Source organism: Squalius cephalus (assembly GCF_949319135.1).
Source record: "Squalius cephalus genome assembly, chromosome: 4".
Taxonomy (NCBI): domain Eukaryota; kingdom Metazoa; phylum Chordata; class Actinopteri; order Cypriniformes; family Leuciscidae; genus Squalius; species Squalius cephalus.
The window spans coordinates 25,928,088-25,951,398 of NC_137125.1; the positions used below are offsets into that span (position 1 = coordinate 25,928,088).

The 23,311-nt window shown below is 35.8% G+C and overlaps 1 protein-coding gene across 1 annotated transcript; it reads right to left on the bottom strand.

The window, feature by feature from the left end:
* Window positions 1–1,464: 1,464 nt before the first annotated feature.
* LOC307156760 (uncharacterized protein) lies at window positions 1,465–22,358 on the bottom strand. Its single transcript, XM_079868275.1, has 10 exons — window positions 22,294–22,358; window positions 21,412–21,708; window positions 19,667–19,777; window positions 19,083–19,224; window positions 17,315–17,504; window positions 13,380–13,451; window positions 5,500–7,528; window positions 5,176–5,256; window positions 3,264–3,305; window positions 1,465–3,184 (listed from the first exon to the last, which is right to left on the bottom strand). The coding sequence occupies exons 2-10, from the start codon at window positions 21,662–21,664 to the stop codon at window positions 2,961–2,963; spliced, it is 3,144 nt and encodes a 1,047-aa protein (XP_079724401.1). The 5' UTR covers window positions 21,665–21,708; window positions 22,294–22,358; the 3' UTR covers window positions 1,465–2,960.
* Between the last annotated feature and the right edge of the window lie 953 nt (window positions 22,359–23,311).

Sequence of the window (23,311 nt, forward strand, 5' to 3'; positions counted from 1 at the left end):
AATGTCTACTTTCCATGTGCAGCTCCCACATTTGTCACACGTGTCTTTTGTTTTGTTTTTCTTGCTGTTTCTCCGCAGTTGGGACTGCCTTCTCTCACTGCCTGGGTCTTGGCTCTTGCACCATCAGCGGTGTGTGGCTTTTGCTCTCATGTGGCTGGAGAGAAGTTCATGTGCGAGTGGCATTATGAAGTTCCTCTGTAACATTCTCTCATTTGTGCATTTCTTGAACAGTATGGAAGCATTTATCGCAGCCAGGTCAAGGATATTATAAAACAGGTATGGACATCAGCGGCGAGCCAGGACTTTATCTAACAGCATGTTTTTCACAACAGAACATGCTTTTGTGTATGTTGTAGTTTTTTGTATTACACTTGAGTGAGTAAAAGGAAACAATAAAGTCAATCTCCCCTTGTGATAATGATTACTGTTCTTAAAACCCTCGGAAGCAGCGGTGAAGAAGTAGTTTGCCGGAACAACACCAAGAACATGGTGTTTCGTGTGGAGTTGCTGAATGCTTGAAGAAGAGTTGTGTTTGTTAATGCGGTCTAAAAGATGAAGGGGAAGAAGATGGAATGTCTATCCATTAAATTTCACCAGATGGCGGCGAATACACTACTCTTGTCAGACTAATGCATGCATTGGACGAGGAAATGCACTTCAGAATGTCTGCTCAGCGGTTCGACGACTTGTTGCTTCACATCAAACCCTATTTTCAATGTAAAAGAACCCACAGGAGCCCAGTAAGTTTGCGAGAGAGACTGGCTGTCACGCTCTGCATACTTGCGTCTGGTAGTAGCCAAAAATGTATTGCCTCCAGTTATGAATTGGGATCGAGCGCAGAATCAGTGATTGTGAGGGAGGTCTGCCAAAAGGTTTGCTTTGAAAGGCGATTTTTGTCTCCCAACCAAAAGGCAATGGTTGTGGCTTGATCAGGCAGGAATTTTGGAGAGTGTGGCACTTTCCCAACAGTTTAGGGTGTGTGTCCTTACAAAAATAACCTACAGGATATTTGCAGGTATCCTGTAGGAATGATGAAATCCTGCAGGACACATTGACAATATGTGCAGGAAATATTGTGTCTATATATATATATATATATATATATATTTATTTATTTATTTATTTTTATATATATATATATATATATATATATATATATTATATATATATATATATATATATATAGGAATTACTAATGGAATATATCTAATGGATATATATATCTTGAGATGGTATAGTGTTACTTGTTATAGTGCTCTAAATTACTAAATTGCTGTGTATTTGTAACACTTAAACATGAAAATCGTTTTTCTTTTCGCTGTAGATGATACATTATAATGTAATGTAACTAGTGCAAATACCATACATCACCTATGTCAAAACTTATTTTAAGAAAGCTTTATGCGTTATCAAAAAACATTGTTTTGTAACAGATGATTGTGAAAGATGAGACCATGGAGTTTTGTAGACCTTTGGTTTAATATATATATATATTTAATTAGTGTATACATGTATTTGTTGACATACAATTGTACATTCTATTATTTATTTATTTTTATCTTAAAAAATGAACAAAACATGGGTTCTGGGGAATGGAGCGAGGACCCTCCCAACTATGACATCGTCCCTAAAATGGACATACTGACATAAATGTTGTGCATGTGGCCTATGAAGATGGAAGTTCACCAGCCACAATTATAGACATTGATGGTAAAAAAAGTACAGCAAACAAGACTCAGTCATGATATAAAATATATGTATTGCCTACATAAGTATTTTTGTCCCTTTAGAGAGCAAATAAAACCTCAGGAGGAGGAATTTCAGGCTAGAGGGGGGAAGAAGAAAAAACAGCCATGTTTGCCAAATGCTGAAAAAAAGAGTGGCAAAGAAAAGAAAAATGACTCTCCAACTTAGTCCCCATCATCTGATGCAGAGCCTCCATTCAAACATCAAGTAATACCTACATCTTTTAAATTGCTACTTTTACTTTTCATTATGCTTTTTTTAAATCAGAAATATTAATGACACTGTTGTGTGTCCGTCTTTAGGTCATTCACAATGTAATCATTGATAAGTGGAACTGCATTTACAGACACAGTACAGAAAAAAATTCCAGATGTTCCAATAAAGTTTAAATGGGTAGCACTCAGAGAATCTTTTTTAACTTGAACAAGTTACGAGTAAGGTAATAATTTATAACACACACACACACCTGGTTCACTATCTTTGTGGGAACTCTCCATAGACGTAATGGTTTTTGTAGTGTACAAACTATAAATTCTATTATATTTAGGTTGAAGTCCCCACAGAGATAGAAAAACATGTACACACACACACACACACACACACACACACACACACACACACACACACACACACACACACACACACACACACACACACACACACACACACAGGTATGGGTGGTTACTAAACCTGCAAAAGTAATAGCACACTGTTGCACTATTTCCTTAGGTGTGCGTGTTGCTATATCAGCCATTGGGTGCAAAATGCAAGTTAAATTAACTAGTCTTGTCTGAAGTGTACAACATGCTGATCTTTGATGATTGAATTTTCTCCAACCAGGATAAAGGTCAATAAGATGAAGTAATAAAACTAGACAACCAATAAAACCAAAATTAAACTGAAAGGGCAATAAAAAAAAATGATATAAACATCAGGACCTTTATGGGACTAAAGTGCATCAGGGAATGGGCCTCAAAATTACCTCAGCATCACAGTACCAGTGGAAATGAAACCAAATTATGTTGCCTTCCAATAAAAATGCATTTATTTGTAAATTTCTATAAAAACAATGTTTTAACAAAAGCAAATAAAAAGATGTCTTCGACACCAAGTATAGTCCTGAGTCAGCCTGTTCTGCTTAAGACTTTAGAGCAACACTTTAGAGAACTTTACAGAACAAAAGCCACAGACATTAAAAGGCATCACTGATATCTCTAAGAACATTTATTTTTCAACTTCAAACCTCGGTTCCTCACGAAATCCCTTATATTCTGGAGCGTTCTTTCTCTCAGAACAGTGCTCTCTGCAGTCTTGCACCGTGCACACTCTGCCGTTGTTGCGAGGTGTCCCTTTGAAATATGGACTTTGAAATGTTTCATGACAGCATTCACTTCATTTGGGCTCCATTGCCTTCTCACAATTTTCCTCAATTTGGTCTCTGCAAAACAAACAAACATAAATATATACATACCTTTATGTACTTTGAATAACTTTTATATACCCAAATGTTTAAATACCTCTGTGGTTATCAGTTTCATCCTGATTGTTTTTTATTTTTCCTGAGGGGGGAAAAAAGCAACAATTAAAATGTATTCCAGTCCTACAATGCAAACGTTTTCAGAACACCTCAAATATCAGATGAAAGCATACGGGAAAACTAGTTTCTGGTCCAGAGTAACATGACAAGGACCACATTTACACTGAATTACTGTGGAAGCATGTGTGTGTGTGTGTGTGTATATATATATATATATATATATATATATATGATCATTTTTATAAAGCTTGTATATTTAAGTTAAGTAATTTCACTTAAATGACAATTAATAGGTAATTTGCATTGCCATTTAAGTGAAATTATTGAACTTAAATATACAAGCTTTATAAAAATGATCATTCTAGAAGAAAATTTCAGATGGCACTTAGAGGCTTTTGCATCTGAACTCTACATACATACATACATACATACACACACACACACACACACACACACACACACACACACACACAGTATCTCACAAAAGTGAATACAACCCTCACATTTCAGCAACCATTTTAGTATATCTTCTCAAGGGACAACACTATACTAATGAAACTTGGATATATTTTAGAGTAGTCAATGTGCTGCTTGTATAGCAGTACAGATTTACTGTCCTCTGAAAATAACTCAACATACAGCCATTATTGTCAAAATACCTGGCAACAAAAGTGAGTACACCCTACTAGTTCAAAGAACTTGCCCAACCGGACAAATGTCCTGATTAAAACAATTTTTAATATAAAAAAATAAAATAAATAATAACTAGGGAATCAACGAAAACGCGAGGATGATTCTGATTTTATTTAATTTAATGTAAGTGGCGTTTGATAGCCTATAGTTGATAATAATATAGGCCTACCTAATGTAGGACTACTGACAGTAACAAAGTTGCGCTGTTGAGGCTTGCGCAGTTATTTATAACATAATATATAGTTAAGAATCATCACACAACCAGAGTGCTGTTTTCCTGAATACCATCACGACTGAAACCAAGACACTGATTTCATAACAGTTCAATAAACAAATAGTAAAAATTAAGTCACTTACATTTTAGACGCAATGACTGTTTTTGTTCTGTTTCAGCAGCGAAAATAGTTCCAAAGATCACAGCAGAACCATAGCGCATCTCAAAGGAACACTCAGCCATGTTTCACTACTGAATGATTCAGCGTTTTGAACGAATCGGTTGAGTCAAGGATTCAATTACCCATTCATAAACTGCCTCGTTCTGAATAAATCAGCCATTTGAATGAATGACTCAATGCGGTCGTCTGCCGCCATCTACTGGCGGTTTAGTTTCAAAGTGCCCTTTATAAAGGTAAAAAAAAATGTATTCTGATAAGAGTGTTTTCCAACAGTGATGGACAGTAATGAAACATTGACGATTTAAGTTTGAAGGGAGTAAAGCCTCTGTTTAGGCTATTAAGGAAATTTAATTTTGCCAAAAGAAGAGCTTTTATTTTAAATAAATGTTCATTTTAAAGCAGCCTACTTCAGTATGATATTTTAACATATTATCATGCTTAACACTGATAATTTGAATAATTGTAATGTGATGATAAAATGCAGATATCTAAATCAAAGAATATCATAGGTTTGGGCAGTTGGCGGGTAGATTATTTATTTTTAACAGCAGATTCGGGTGACTCAGAATGCACCAGATTAATGAATTTATCTTTAAAATGTACAAAATTTTCTTCCTGGGGGGCATTCCACCAGAGCCCCCTAGAGGTACCGAGCTACACCCACAAAACTACTGTGGGAAATACAGTAGGCTATATGATGGTCTACGAAAAATACAAATTTAATTAGCTTATTATTAAAATACATTATCAGGATTTTACCACCTCCGCCTCGTTGTGAGCCAGGAAAAACCCTGCATTGCATACCTCTTACTCCAGGGACAGTCTCGGACTCTTCGTCATCTTCATCGCTTATTTCTTCCTCATCTAATTCCAGATCAATTTCATCTATAGAAAAACACCCCGACACATGCATTAGTACATATAATTCCTAAACTTCCATTATCTAAAGAAATAAGAGGTACTCTAAAAAAATACAAATTTCATTCACCTCAAAAACTTATTTTTCTGAGTAACATTTTAAAAACTACAAATTAGCTCTAAAGTTTTTCTCTACAAGTAATTTAGAATTTTCATGTTACTTTACTGTAACATTATTATTATTATTATTATATAAAATCATGCACATACCTTCTATCTCAATTTCATCAAGAGACTTTCCTTGGAAATTTGCTAGAGTTCCTTTCTCCATTGCCAAGAGAAGCTTTGACATTTTTGCAATATCTACTGTTGCATCTGGCAACCGATAATAGTCTCTATGGACCCGAATGTCAAGGCCCAAAAAGTTGGCTAACTGATCAAGCTCATTATCCTTAAGATTAAGAATCTGGGACACTGTTGCCACCTGCTCACGGAGCTGTGTAGACCTGAGGTATTCTGGGTGCTGTGCACCACACTGACTTGCAAAAAGCCAGATGCAGTCCTGTCCTCTGAAGAAGCTGGTGGGTGAGCACTTTGGTCTTCCAAATAGAAAGGGGTTGTCCCCGTCTACTTCGCATGCATCTCTCTTGTCCACAAGAAGTTTTATTGCTCTGAAAAGTTCAGAGTTTAACAAAATTACAACTTTTCTCCCGTTCTTGCCCATTATTTCCACTCTGCTGAAATTCTTGGACATTTTTTGCTCAAAAGGAGAGAGACCGACTGCTTTATCATCATGGAGCTCAGTCTGGTCTCTTTTCCTGAAACATTCAAGCGTCATTTTTGAAACCTCTTCTGCACGACGTCTATTAAAGATTATTACTTGTGCAAGTGTCACTTTGGCGAGTTCTGCATATGTTTGTGAAGACTCATGATTTTTTAGGCTTTCAAAAGCATCAGCTGATTTTTTCTCCAGGTGCTGGTGGAGAAGCTGCACATCATGTGTGAACGGTATAGTTGATGGTTTGTTGAACTTTGATTTGCTCGAAGTATCAAGAGGAGCATGGGAGACATGTTCTGCCCATTCACTTGAGCACAGTCGTTTGAATCGCGCTGCTGCTTTTGTCATACCATCATCCTCTGCTGCGATGGCCCTGCAGAGAATGATGTCACCGATCTTCTTGAGTGAACGTCCCAACTTCAGTGCAAGACTTGGTGTCTTATACGATTGGCTCTTTTCATCGTAACCAGCGACATCTTTCACAGCCTCAACGACTTTGCAAAAATTGTTCGGTTTCACAGCATCTTCGAAATTAAATATGGAGTATTTTGTTCTCAAGCTTAGCAAGAGTTTGCCCGTTTCCCGAACCTTCTGTTTGATGTATTCGGATTTTGTTGGATCACTTCCAAGCTTGTTGTAAAGACACTGACTGAACTGCAGTATGAGGAAATCATTTCGAACTACAGATGAAATGTCATCATTCTTCATGTTTCCCAAAATCTTCCAGACCTCTGGAGATATTGCGTGGGAGAATGTTGACTCTGCGATATCAGCCAAAACTAAGACTTTGGCCTTATTAGTTGCTTCAGACTCTGAAAACGTGTTTGAAGGGCATCTGTGTGTATGGCGCCACAGCTCCTTGCGAACAAACAGGCCTTTACAGTATACACAGTGCACATATGTTTTGGCACTCAATTCAATCTCTGATCTTCCTGGCCGCCTTCTAACTTTCAGTGGTCCACTTTTACTTCCCATAACCTCTTGATTGTGTTCATAGTTGCCTCGGTTTCGTAATTTCTCAAGTAACCTTTTTCTGTCCTGGGAGTGTTTAGGGAGCAAGAATGCGGCAGCAATTTCTGCCTCACTGTCTTGATGCTTTTTAAAGTGACGGGCAATTTTAGACTGAGGTTTCTTGCAGACATAACAGTAGTTTTTGTGGGTGGAAAAAGTGTTTTCTGGCACATTGCCAGTCTCTGACCGTTCATAAGAAGACACTGCCGGTGTTCTCTTAAAACTCTGAATGTCAATATTGTTTGTGGTAGTATCATGATCATCACATATGAGGTCTTGAGCAGAACTGGATCGGTCACTAGCCATTTCTTGCTCGGTGGAAGAACAGTGAATGGGTTGTGGTGACACACTCTTTGACCTCATGACAGATAGACTATAAGCACTATCGTTATTTTGTCTAGAGTCCGGGATGAAGTCATCAGAGGAGGATTCTTCAGTGTTTTTATCAGCATAAGAAGAATCCTCTTCATCAGAGCTAGATACTTCAAAACTGGAAAATTCAACGTCTGGCTAAAATAAAATAAAATAAAAGACAACAAAACTAATATCAAAATAATAACAAAAACACAAAATAACATACCCTGTTTATAGTCCAGCACACTTTCAATATAACAAACTTGAAAATGTGTTAGGGCTGTCAAAAAAATATATATATTTTGAATATTCGTCAAAAAAAAGAAAAAAAAAGTGCATTAAAATTTTTGGTGTCAAGGTGCACGAGACATAATGATGACGTAACTAGTGATCGACCGATATTGATTTTTTATAACCGATACCGATTATTTGCATGTTTATGTGCCCGATTACCGATATGCAGAACCGATATTTATTTACTGTTATACTTCTGTTTTTGACACAATTATTACAACACAAATGAACTGAACAAACCATTTTATTTATAACAATCATTCCCTCCTTGCATAAAAAAAAAACTTTATATTTATACACAAATAAATAGAGGGGTCTGACTCCAAAAAATAAAGTGCACTGTTACTAAGTGTCTTTGTTTAAAAATAAAAGCTTTGATGAGGTAAAAAATAAAGCACAAAAATTATTCTAACATATATTCAAAGATAGTTGAGTGATGTATTTTTAGGTGGTTCCACATGTTGGAGGTATTTTTTGTATTGTATTTTGTATTGAAATGTAATTCATTTTAAACAGTTTTAGAAGGTTTATGTGCCGTTTAATAGGTTTAAAGAGTGAGGAATAATTCACTGGGTAATATTAATTCACTGAATAATATTAGCTGGAATATAACATTGTCAGGAAAGTAACAAACAAAACAGCATATTTGCATTTTCCAACTAGTATGTTATTACTTATTAATAATGTTTTTGTCGGTCTAGATCATGAAATCCTTTCTGACAAAGTGCTTTTTATCTATGCATTTACACAGAACTATAACTTAGGCTACTCAACCGCGATCGCGCGTGGAGATAATAAATAATTAATTTCCACAGAGCGGTATTTATTTAGATTTGTATTAGCGAAATAATGGTTATGTAGTAAATGATAATATCATTTAGGGTGTTTAAACGAGATAATCTTGTCAAAAGTTTCATCCAGTGGCCGCGTACTTGAGCATTCCTGGTCATCAACCCAGTGAGTGCTCAGTATGAACAAACTTTTTTTTCCGAGACTAATGGTGATCAAATACAACAGATAGAGAATTAAATTCACCGCTTTTATTTTCAACATGCACTCATTCATGTCTGTTTTATTTAATTAATGTAAAGTTACGTCTTTATTGGGGCAGGACATGACGGATTACGCTACGTGACTCCATGAGTTCGTCACAATTTTTTAGAGCCAAGCTGCATAAATAAACTATATCAGGCATTTATGTCTCAAATCTCATTTCTGCATGTCTGTTATGTTAAAGGGGGGGTGAATTGCTGTTTCATGCATACTGAGTTTTTTACACTGTTAAAGAGTTGGATTCCCATGCTAAACATGGACAAAGTTTCAAAAGTTAAGTTGTACGTTTGAAGGAGTATTTTTGTTCCAAAAATACTCCTTCCGGTTTGTCACAAGTTTCGGAAAGTTTTTTTCGAGTATGGCTCTGTCTTACGTAAGATAGAGCGGAATTTCCTTATATGGGTCCTAAGGGCACTTCTCCGCGGCCGCGCGCGCACTCGCAGACCAGAGAGAGAAGAGAGCGAAAGCAGTACGTTACCTCAAAGCGCTATGCTCGGCTTTTAGGGAAGTCAATGTCACCAAAGAAGTGGGTTTTTGGTTGGCAGGGCAAGACAACCCTGCACAGATTCCCAAAGAACCCAGCGTTAAGGGAATAGTGGATGGAGTTTGTTTTTTCGAAGCATCAACGGAGGTTGTGCACGACTCTTTGTTCCCTGCATTTCGACGATGATTGTTTTATAAACAAAGCCCAGATCGACTTATTTGCAGATCGTCTAATGCTTAAGGATCGAGCAGTCACGGTGAGTAAACTACTTCAAATGTCTCTCTGTGTTGTTGTTAGATCAGTTAGCACAGCTATAGCACACCGCCCACACGGCCCGCCCCCAGCCGCTCGTTTTTTTCCGGAAAGACTCGGTACAGCCAATCTTTAACTTATAAATATAATAAAACTAAAGACGTTTTGGAGATATGAAGGATGCAATACTACTCTATAGGTACTCAAGATTAACAGGAGATTGAGTGAAAATGAGCATTTCACCCCCCCTTTAAATAAAGTTGAATAATTAAAGGGGTGATGAACTGAGAAATCAAAGTTTCCTTGAGCTTTTGACATACAGGATATTATTATAGTATGATGATCTCTTATAAGTTTCAGAACTGAAAACTACCTTGTTAGTTCAATAAAAGCTTTTATAGACATCAGGCTCAGCAAACGACTCGTTTTTCAAAGTGGGGAACTATGACGTCAAAGAGGATAAAACACCGCCTCCACAAAAGAAGATCAACGCCTACTTCAACACGGCCTGTTTAGCCCCGCCCACCGATTCGCCCAAACATGCTAAATAACATAGGACGACATGATAATTGCTACCGGATCGAGCTACTTACAAGCAATAAACATGCTGTTGACTAAATATTGTGCAGTGCCTGTTTGTGGAAGAAGACAGTCTGCATAAGCTTCCTTCGGATTCCAGCATGGTTAAACTTTATTAAATCAGTCAATCACAATTTCCCGACACGGATCTGCCAGCAACATGTAAGTAACCATACTCTAATGCCTGATCTGCGATCAGTGATTTCTGTGTAATTATTCAAGTTCAGATATTTCTCTTAAAATCGTTCAATACTGTTTATGCATCAGTGACTAAACGATCAACTTCACATAATTTCTCGTAGTATTATGAAAATAATCTTTTTTTAAACTGTTATTAAATTATATAGCCTACAGAAAGCGATCAAAGAACGATCCCTTTCGCCCAAGCTGTCAATCAAACAGCACAGCGCGAGCCGCGAGAGCTTATCTGGACACTTACCAAACTCGTGATGAAATAATGACACTGTTACACTACACAACGAAGCTCTTACTGTGCGGCCACAAGATGGCGCCGTTTATCGGCGAATCCGATATTACAAAACCGATACCCGATTATGGGAAAATGCTTAAATATCGGGAAAAATATCGGTAAACCGATACATCGGTCGATCACTAGACGTAACTGATGCGGTTTGTTTTTGTTAGCTTATCCAGTATACAGCGTGCGGTGCGGCTATGTTGTTAATTTGAAAAATGCCAGAAAAGGATCTCAGTTGTGGCAAAGACATAAATGACCATTCCTGGGACATCGGTCAGAGCTGAGTGTGTGTTTTCTTCAGCTGAAAACAAAAAGCGTTCCGCACTCGCTGCAGATCAAGTTGACTAGAGCCCGACCGATATATCGGCGAAATATATTTTCCTAACTATCGGTATCGGCATTTATAACGGCCTATAAATTAATATTTAAAAAAATGCAGCGTGCAGTGATTTATGTAAGGATGGCGCTGCCAATAAAGCACCTAAAAGCTGTTACAAAGAACTGGCAAAAGTGGCAAAAAAATAACAGTCGCGTCCGGTGTAGACACAGTGTTAAAGCTCATTATGTTACAACATCAAGCAATATTCCAATAATTTATGTAATTATAACACTTTATATAGGGCCATTTTGCATTAAAAGTAGCCAGATGGACACGCGAGACGCGACACGTTCAGAATTAATACACTTTTAGTAAACTACAGAACAGCGCGAGCGGGATGCGGCGCACCTCACGCGGGCAGAGAACGCGTCCGAGAACGGACACTGTTAGTGATATAAAACGCACACACACAGGTCTGTTAAATTAAGCAATACTTTTAAGGTAGTCTAATATTTTTCTGACTAACAAAATTACTGACACAGTAAAGGGTAGATTTAAATAAAGAAAAACGAAATTTAAATAAAGAAAAACGAAATTTAAATAAAGAAATTAAACTATTTAAATTTAGTTTTTCTTTATTTAAATTTCGTTTAATTTCTTTATTTAAACTTAAAGAAATTAAACGAAATTTAAATAAAGAAAAACGAAATTTAAATAAAGAAAAACAAAATTAAGTTAAATTAAAAAACGAGATTAATTTAGATTGATAATAACGGGTAAAAAGGCTAATACATTTTGTTTCTATTATTCTATTTTCCACAATGTCAAAGCAACACAGCTTAATCCAAAACTCAAGCTCAGACATGCACTTCGTCCATACAAACTCCGCTGTTCTGCGCTCTAGCCAGAACACTCCCGTTGCTGGAACACTTGCGCGTCGGTTCCATTTCTAGCATGCATGCGTTTTCCGCGTGGCTCGAGCCGCGCCTGAGAGACGCGTGTCTCACGCAGGCAGTGTGCAAACTCCAACCTGTTAACATGGGAGCCGAAATAAAAACGGCCATGCCACGCAGTCAGTGTGTCGCCGGCCTTATTCAAGCGCGAATGAGAACCGTTTCGCGGGGGATCCCAGATGTGAAAAAAAATTTTTAAAATTTGAATGTCAAATTTTCAAATCGAAAACCAACCCACCGAACGAATATTCGAATATTCGGGTCCAGCCCTATAGCCTAGTTTCACGTTTAGTACATTTTGCTTACTACTTATTTAAAATAGTAAAACTACTGTACATATGTAATTATAAACGTTTTCATTATGATATTATTAATTTTACTTTACTAAAAAGATCTGAGTTCTTCCTCCACTGGTAGATATTAGAGAAATTAAGATTAAAAATAGAAGATAAGGTTTTGTCAGTGACACTTTTGATATATTTATTGATACAAGTTATGTTTTAAATAACGTGACTAAATTAAAAGACAAAGTCATTAGTGAAGATTATGCAACAGTATTTAGAATATAATATAATATAAAATGCAATGCAAACTAGTTTGGTTACAGCTCAAATTCTCATTCACCCTGCCTCCATTACATATCTTTGTCACACAAGTGTTTAATCACCACATTTGAGTTATCATTGCAAAACGTTTATATATTTATTCTGTTTATACTGTGTATTCTATATACAGTACCCATCAAAAGTTTGTACACACCAATTGGAAAGTGTGTCCAAACTTACTGTACTATAATACACATAAATAATATTGCTACTGTATTATAATATACACATAAATAATATCGGCCGATATATCGGTATCTGGCTTTTTTTTATCGGTATCGGCGCCCAAAAATCCATATCGGTCGGGCTCTAAAGTTGACCATATGGTGTTTTTGACAAACAATATGTAGATGTGTAGTGAGTAGATGTGGATTGTTTCTTAATGGCAGTTTGTGTTCATGTAGTACATTACGCTCTGTTGAAGCGTGTTTTCTCAGGTTACTGATGCACGAACACAGTTTTATGCACTATTGTAACCTAATTTTCCTAGCATGCACATTAAAGAAATAATTTTATTTAAGAACAACTGTTTAAAAAGTTAATGCACTTTAAAAAGTGAATGTCATTTCATTTCAATAAAAGATGCGATGCTTGATTTGGTTTATATTTACTTATTGCACTCGCTTGCGCTCTCTTGTGGGCATGAGAGACAATACAGTACTTATTTCCTCTTAACATTAAGTATTGCCTTTAGAATTCTAATATAATTTGAATTTTGCAAATATTTAAGAAAGAAATTTGAATTTAGCTTTTCAGCCATTTTGACAGCCCTAAAATATGTACAAAGTGATGTAAAAGAATACCAGCGTCACAAGTAATGAAAAAGAAATGAACAGAGCAAGGTATATTTTACTCAAAGTTGAGACGTAACAACGTCTTTAAGACAACAGTCCATGTAAAGAAAAGCCTAGTATGATGCCCAACCATCCTACACTTAACACTGCCAGTGTCAAAGAGAAGTAAACAATTAAGGAGCATACGCTCACTTACTTTATCTTTAACTGATGAGGAAGGATTCACACTGTGTTCAGTCTCAGCCACTGGTGTCTCGTCACACAATTCCTGTAATTGTGAGAAAGAACATATGTTTGCCAGATGGCCACCACAACTAATTCTAGTATCAACCAAAGTCTAAATATCTACTGCCACTTTTATGGCTATGTCATGCACAAAGCAGACATGCAGAAATGTTTCAATAATCTGTATCATATAAAAAATGTTTACAAATACATGAAATGCAGAACACAGTGCAACATGGTTGAACTTTCAGTGATAAAAAGCTCCTTAGGAAAATTAACCTTGGTTTTGTTATCGATTACTGTTTGTATTACCTTAGTTTTCCGACAAATGTTACGTTTAAATGGTGGATAACATCGTATCTATAATGTATACGAAAATTACAAAAAACACTCTGAAATGTCCTGTGATATCTGTGCTAGCAATGTGCGTGAAATCTGTTCTAGACGATCCTCTTGTTCGTTAACATTGTTAGGGTCTGAATGGGGCTCAAATTGATTTTGAAATTGACTGCATTCTCAATATTTACACTAGAGAAGAACTCACAGTTTTGGAGGGACGAAACATTATCCAAACACGCGCTAAACGCTGCCAATTACAACACACTAGGCCAGCTAACCAATCACAGCACATTTCGTATTTCGGAAGGAGGTTTTAAGCCAGACTGGGGAGTAGAGATGCGCGGTTTGCGGTTACAGCCGCGGACACCGTGGTTGGGCGGATGCCGTGACGAAAAATAATATTTCTATATTATCGCTTTCTAGAACAGGCAAGAGCTTTCTAGCCTCGCGGCTCACGTCAGCAGCGCCTTGCATCGCCCATAGACCTTAAAACAATCAGAGGATGGAGGGCGGTGCGGCTTTGAAAATTGGTAAAAAAACATTGGTGCGGATAGATGAGTTTTGTGATGCGGTTGAAATAATAGCCCATCCTGACAGCCTGGTGGAAATATCATCACATCACAAACTCCAATCAGGCCCCATCTGAACTCACCCCACTCTGGAATAACCCTGATTTCACAAGCAACAAAAAAACACTCAATTTCCATAAATGGGCACAAAAGGGCATCTCACATTTAAATCACATTTTTCAGTCTAACAACTTTGTTTCATTTTCTTACTAATGGCGCTTTTCCACTACACAGTACCAGCTCGCCTCGGCTCGGCTCGACTCGACTCGACTCGGCTCTGTTTGGTTTTCCACTGTGTAAAAGTTGTACCTGTACCTGCTTCCAGGTACTTTTTTTCGTACCACCTCCGGCGAGGTTCTAAGCGGGCTGAGGCGAGCTGAGGTGATACTAAAATGTGACGTGAAATCACGGCAGACTGCTGATTGGTCAGAGAGAATCGTCACTATTCACTGCGTCATCATTGCACGCGCCAGACGCAGTATCCTGAATAAAAAACAGCAAAAACAAAAGCATCCAAAAACAGCATACACTCGATTTCCTCCATTGTCCTGTGTGTGTGGGTAGCGGGTGTGTCTCGCGCGTCTCGCGTAAAAGATTAAGTCACGGCAGTTTCCTGCGGCGTCGCTATGACGACCAGGTACTATTGTGGAGGTACTACAGCCGAGCCGAGCCGAGCTGAGTCGAGGCGAGGCGAGTCGAGTCGAGCTGGTACTGGTAATGGAAAAGCGCCATTAGTCCGGGAGTACGGTATCGGGAGAAATCAATTCTTGAATTATCTGCAACTCAAATCAGCTGTTTTATCCAAAATCAGCAACAGAACTATCAATATTCACCTTCCTACCGCATTAGCAGATTTAATTAATATATCCTCCCCAAAAAAATTACTTTCCAAAATATACAAAATTATAGCCAATTCAAATTCAAATAAAACCATAACTTTACCAACAATCAAATGGAAAGAAGACCTTTCGATTGCTCCTGATACCGACTTCTGGACTCAAATTTGTAAAAATATTTATTCCATGACTAAAAACGCCAACCTTCAGCTCATACAGTACAAGACTCTTCATAGAACACATTACACTGGGGAAAGGCTGGCTAAAATGGGATTCACATCAGGAATTTGCTCACACTGCTCACAAAACTCACTCACATGGCACTGCCCACCCATTAAACACTTTTGGAAAGACGTCACTGAATCCCTATCCCGCCTCCTGGGCTGCCGCATCCCATTATCCCCCTCACTCTGTCTACTAGGTGATCTGTCAACACTCAATCAGGAAATAACAAACAAAAGGATGCTCCTTGTAGCCTTAGCCATCGCCAAGAAAACTATCTTCTTGAACTGGAAATCCCGAAACACTATTCACATAACGCATTGGAAAAATTTGCTCATAGACTACATCTCCCTAGAATATTTTTCACCTCATTACAACTGTATTTCGGAACCACAACACTCCAGATCAGACCTCATTCAACTATTACAAATCTGACACACTCATCCTGATTAATTACGTATTCATTTATTATTATACATGTATACAAGGTTTTAGTAATATTGTGAGTATTTTCATTATTATAATTATTATTGACGTTATGGTTATTAATATTTTCAATATAATAGAAACATTTAGCAGTGATGGAATGATGGCGATGTGATGATAATTTGCTTGATATAAGAACGGTAATGGTATAATGTATATCTTAAATGATTAAGGAAAAAAAAATGAATAAATAAATGGATAAATGAAATAAGGATGATAATAATGATATAAATATCTAAAATATAAAAATATAACCAAATCAAATCAACACCTAACACATACCACACATGATTTTAATGCACCAAATGCTGAATTTAATGCACTTCACCTTCTTTTAATGCACCACCTTAGCTTAGGCATACATACAAATAGTAACTATATGGTGAATGAGAAGAAAGGGAAAGAAAAAGGGGGGAAAAAAAGAGAGAGAAAAGACAAAGGGAAAAAAGGAAGAAAAAGGAGAAAAAAAAAAGAAAAAAAAAGAGGGGACAAAAAACAAACATGCACACTGACACAGAAACTAGGAGAGGTGTGGTATGTGTTAGGTATGTGTCACACGTGTGTTTATTGTTATTATTATTATTATTATTATTACTGTAATTATTATTGATATCACTGTCGCCGTCATCAAAAAATGTTATCATCGCCATCTTTAGAAATACTATTATTTTTTTTATTTTTTTTATTATTAATATTGTTGTTATTATTATTATTATTATTGTTATTATATTATTATCAATATAACTGTTGCAATTGTACTGCCAATACAAAATATTATCATCATCGCCATATTTAGTATTACTATTATTACTGTTATTACTGTTGCAATTATTATTGATATAAATGTTGTTATTATTATTATTATTATTATTATTATTGATTTTATCAATATGTGTTTTAGTATGAGTACCAATACTGTTATTGTTATTATTACTATTATCAATGTTAAATATTATTATTATTGATATTACTATTGCCGTCAACACAACTTATCACCATCCTTAGTATCATTATTGTATTATTACTGTTATTGTTATCACTGATATTACTGTCACCACAAAATATTATTATCATTATTATTATACATGCTATTACTATTTAAATACTTCTACTATTACTATTTTTATTTGTCGTTGCTGCTTTTTTTCATTGCTGTTTTTATTACTGCTGTTTTATTGTTGTTTTTGTGTTGTGTTCTGTGTTCACCTTATGTATAATAAAAAAAATAAAATAAAAAAAAATTAAAGAAAAAAATAAAAAAAATAAAAAAAAATAAAAAAATAATAGCCCATCCGCGCATCTCTACTGGGGAGAGAGGAGCTGTAATAATGTAAAATATGTGAAAAATAATGCGTTTTTTGAACAAGCAAGCATGAAAACATATTCTAGTACACCCCAAAAACAAAATCAAGACTTTGTAAAAGGGCATAATATGACCCCTTTAAGAGACTCACGCTTAAATGCCAGGGCCAAGAGGAATCCCCATAGTTGTATGTGACCTCCTCATCTGGAAAGATATCTCTTATACTAAATAGGCACAGGTGTGGCCTTCCATCAACAATTATTGTCTTGACTTTGCAATTTGAATTTCTGTGATCATTCACCAGTCGTCCAAGTGAACCGTCCTCTTTTGTTGCATCTATGCTGTGAGAAAAATAATGCAGTAAGAAACTTAAAACATTCCTAACTGAAACATAAGGTTCTAACTGAACATTATATATTTCTGGGCCCGTATTCTTAAAGATTCTAAGAATCCTCTCAGAATACTCCTAATTTAGCTTAAAAACTTCTACGTAGGAGTCTTAGCTTAAGAGCGATTCGGGACCGATCTGAGAGCAACTCTGAGCAAGGAAAAGACAAAAAACTTTCATCTTAGTGAGGAGGCGGGGCTGACCCCGTTGCTACAATCTTTTGAAGACTGTGATTGGTTGGTTGTCCAAGAAGGAAAAAAAATAGCGATTTTTAAGTATAGGGTCTACTCACTCACACACACACACACACACATTATATATATGTATATAATTCCTTTTTTTTTTTTTTTTTACCATGCTGTTAATTTCCTAGAAGGCATTTGATTGGCTTAGAATGAAAAAATTGTTCCACTCTTTCCAATTACACTGATTGCTGTCTATTTAAGTGGTGGTTTGAATGTTGGTTTTAAACATGGAATAAAAAACAAGAAGGATGAGAAAGCCCAACTGGACAGAGGAACAGTGTGGATGAACACAAGACCATCCTTAAAGGAAAATTCGGGCCGGGTGTCACAGCACGGGGCAAGAAGCAGACGTGGGAGCTTATAGCGGTTAATAATAAATTATTAATGGTTCATTCCCCCTGATTGTGCGCACCAGGAAGGCCCAGTGGAAAGGAAATGAACTGCGACACAATAAGATGTTCTAAAAGTGCTGTAATTGTGTGTGTGATCACTCTGCTTACAGACCCAAATCATCACTGCTGCATTGTTGCATTTTCCCAGTTGCCAAATATCTTAATGTAGTGATTACTTTTTATTTCTGGCGCTATGGCATTTCTGCGCTGTGTCTGAGATGTTTGCGTGTCTCTAATAAGTTCTGTCACAAACATGATCCCTGCACGATCTAATCTATAGCGTCTTATTAACTCACTGTCATCCATTGTCTGCAACACATTTCTTCTCCCTCTTCGTCTTTCTGCCATTTTCTCCTCTGCTAAAGAAACTCTTAAGCCTCTTAAAAGTCCTCGTCCGTTCTCCTAACAATTTTGACCTTAAGACCTGGTTTAAGGGTTAAGATGCTTTCTGAATTACTTTTTTTTTTACTATGATTTTTTTATTTAATTTTAAGAGTAAACGCCCACATTTCTAAGAATTTTTTTGAATTTTGTCACTAGGAGCTACTCTTTGCATTAAGATTTTTTATGAATACGGGCCCTGGGGTTTTAACCTTTATTCAAAATATACATTGTGACAGTTAACTTCCCTTTCTAATAATTTAATAGGTGAGATGATCCACTTAAGGTAAAAAAAAAACAAAAAAAAAAAACAACCTGAATCACCTAGTTGAACAATAACCATGTTATTGATTATCACTAACTTATAAGTTCCTAATGTTATAAGAACCCTAGCAAAGCTGCTATCGTAATAATAATCTTAATTATTTTAGTTTTATTAGAATGACATGCAACACACACTTTCCTCTGAATATGAACCAAAAAAATAAATAAACCAAAAAACAGCCAGCTTACCAATAACGTGTTCCATTCCATGTGAAGTCAAACAAGTAGTTGCCTTGAGCATCTTCAACATGTTTACTTTGAGAGAGAATCCCACGGTATTCAACAACAAAGGTGGATGGTTCAATGTGCTCAAGTGCAAACACACCTCTCCCTAAAAGGGCAAAAAATAAAACATGAACCCAAGTGCATCTATTTGTTACACAACTAACCAACTTATTTTAAAGAGTTAAATCCTCTAAAAATGTGTAATGTAATATGAAGTGCAGTAAGTGAAAAATAGAAGGACTTCCATAGTAGGAAAAAATACTATGGAAGTCAATGGTGCCATACACCTGTTTAGTTACAAATATTCTTCAAAATATCTTCCTTTGTGTTCAGCAGAACAAAGAAATGTATACAGGTTTGGAACAACTTGAAGTTAAGTAAATGATTGACAGAATTTTCATTTTTGGATGAACTTATCCTTTATGGTGCAGATATGTTGGTTATTTCTAGACACACAACTCTCTTTTGACCACTTGCAATTAATAGTGAGGACAGTCTCCCCGAAAATGGCGGAATCTGATTTGCCTGCAGTCTGAACATAAACGTACCTTTAAATGTGTTGATTTGTCGTCCCTCAATGAAGGCTTTGTCTTTGCCTGACAATATGTGTTCTTTTGCATCCTGCTCAGGTGTTATTCTCTTCTTTCTTACCATGTAGACTGAAAACATTACATAAAACAATGAGTATATATATATATATATATATATATATATATATATATATATATATATATATATATATATATGCTTTATATACAGTACATTATTGTCAGACTGTAGTGAAGTCTATATCAATAAATACAAAATTTGAGAGACAACAACAGATTCTATGATCTGGGTCAACAGCTTGTGAGTCATCAACAGATACGACCACGTTCTGAGCCGCCAGTTTGTGAGGAAAGAGACATTCCCGAACACTACTACGTTCAGAGTTTTCGTCCAGCTAGACAGTAACAACCATATGCCATAGAGACAAAGGCAGATTGACCAAGTCTGAGTAGCCCTCTGCACCTACTTCAGGGTCTTATCTGGCTCTGAACATACTGTGTTCTATATCATTTTTTGGGGGAATGTTAAATTGCAAATTGCAATATTAACCAGAAAGATTACAATTAGATTTATGATATCCCCTAAATCATGCAGCCAACGGTTTCAGCCAGAAACCGGCTAACCATGTCATCAACTAATACGTGTAAGTGAATGGGTTTTGATGGCGCCGCCATTTTAGTTTATGCCGCAGTTCAGAAAATCTTCTCTGTCGGATTTACAACACGTAAATTCATCAGTTTCTCCCAAAATAAATGAAACTAAGTGGTCGGTGACATGAGAGAAGAATAGAGTGACCTTAATATGTAGTTACCTACACAATGCGTGTCTGATATAAATAAAACACGTCAGCAAATTACATTTGAATGGATTATTATTGCCGCTTCCATAGACATCAGAGTGTATTTTACAAACTATAAATGCAGGGCTCGACATTAACGCTTGTCCAGGACAAGTAAAAGAGAATTTGAATTTCCTGACCGGACAAGTAGCCGGATTAGAACGTCAATAACAAAAAAAAAATAATTAGGGAATCACTAAATGAGACAATAATTCTGATTTTATGACATTTATTGTAAGTTAGGATCGATAGTGGATAATAAATGTATTACTGATGGTAACAATGTTGTGGTGTTGAGGTTTGCAACCTCTCGAGGAGAAATCTAAACAAATGAGCTCAGCACTCACAAAAGAAACTCAGTTATCAACATACTGCAGATTTTTTTCAAATATATTTTATATTTAAAAGTTTTTATATTTTAACATGATACAGTTATAAGCAACCGCACACGACGAGTTCTGTTTTCCTGATTATAAAGGTGCACATTTTACAATATGCAGATTTAAATATCAAAGCTGATTGAACACTTATGAGAATATTGTTTCAGAATAAATTAGATTTAAAACACACACAAAAAAAAAAAAATCCAGACAAGCAACTTTTTTACTCTGACAAGTGAATGACAGATTTACTCCGAAGGACAAGCACATGAAAAGGCTTAATGTTGAGCCCTGAAATGTATTGTTTTGCTAGTGCTTGTGTATTTAAATGTCTGAAACCTAAAACGGTGATTATGTGGCTGAAAACACTGTATAGTTGTGATATATGAAAAGCGCATTTGTCTCTGACTCAATAAGTTAACCTGTGATATGTCATTAATTTTGTCATGAGTAGCATGAAGTAAATATAGATAAAGAGAAGCATGACACAGAATGACTGAAGAAAGACTTTGAGAATGAAACCAACCTGCATCTTCTTGTTTCACTCTGAATGTTTCTTCCATCTTCATTTCAGTACTCTCCTCTTTAATAATCGCCATCTTTGTTTGTTCTTCAGTATCTTCTTGTTTCACACTGAATACCTCTTCAATCCTGAATTCTTCACTCTCCTCTTTAATACTCGCCATCTTTGTTTGTTCCTCAGTATATTCTTGTTTCACACTGAATACTTCTTCAATCCTGAATTCTTCACTCTCCATCTTTATAATAATGTGTTCCATAGATCTCAGCTGCTTCAGGAGTTTGAGTGTTTAGACATATCGTCCTGTTTAAGATGAGAACAATTAACAGAAAGAAAAATAAATGTAAACTAAATCTCTGAGCTCTAGTTCTGCAGCGCACAGGTAAGTCAGTCAGAGTGAGAGTTAATGACCTGATTAGCCAAAAAACTCAAAACTAGCATTACAAATGAATAAAGGAACACAGAATACGGACAATAAATATTTAGACGTTAGGTTTACATTCAACATGTATTGATTTGTAGATTATATTTAATAGACTACACTTTCATGAAAACATTGGCAGTTGATTTGTATAAGTAATTACACATATTTTTGTTTTTGTTCCTGCTGCATTTTCACTGTTGTACTGCAGATGTCCTTTTGAGAAGCATTTGTTTAAATTGAATCTGAATTTGTTTCGAAAAGCAAGTTGTTAGTAACCAAACAGCGTGTTTACGATGAAGTGCCTCACAATATACGGAGTGAAATGAGACGCACCTTTTAAATGAATGTGTGAATGCATAAAAACTATGTTCATTCATATTAGATACATTATAATGTTACATTACAAATAATTATTTCATTGGATTGTATCGTTTTATACACTTTAAATGATTACAAACACAAACCTTTCTTCAGCCGAATCACAGATGCAGGAGAGCGGCGCAGTCTTATGACATCATGTCGTCACACCAAAATAAAAGTCCCGTTCACAAGATACAAATAATAGACATTCACATACAGAAAACACATTCAAATGAAAAGATAAAGGATTGATTCAAAGGAGAAATCACAGATTCCCAAAGCTATTAATACCACTGAGATTTTTTCAGTAAGAAAGTAAGAAAGTGCGAAATGATTGCAATTATAATACCTACTACAAAGCATGTGTGATATTCTCAATCATGAATAAAGTTAAGTATTCATATTACAAATGATTGGAAATAACTTGAATATTTCAAACCCATTAAGAATTTGTGGTTGTAGAGAGATCTACTATTTAATTTATGAACTAAAACTGAATCCTTATTATTTTTATTTTATTCTATTCCATCTCAGTTTCTCCACAGAATATAAGGCCAATAAATAAAATCAAAATCTGTCTAGATTAAAGTGCATATCATCAAAGGTCCATGACTGTAAATGATTACACTGATGGTGGGTTTAAAACAATTGATTTTGACTGTGAAAACTGGTGGTACCATAAAATTGGTGGTATAGAATTTGTGCTGAAATATGACTAGCTTTCAGATTCAGGAACAGATACTCATTTACTGGACACTGATTTACAAACATGATTTTATTATCCAAAATAATAACACTATAGAATAACAGATACATAGTGAAAAATAACAAATCTGTCTTCTGTTAGGAATGTATGGTCTGTCTTTGATCTTATTGATTTAATGCTCTTTAATAGCAATTTTGTTTATGATTAAAATTTTGGGCAGTATATAAAAAGTTAATTAATTCAAGTCATACATTTTCATTTTCTGTAATTGGCAAATATATGATAGCATATTCAGTTGTTACTCATCTACCCTTATTAACAGTGAATGGTGTTCAGTTTCTAGATGCAATGACCACTTTACTAGAAACACTGGAACTCTACAGGTAAATCCATCACAGGAGTAGAGAAAAAAAATC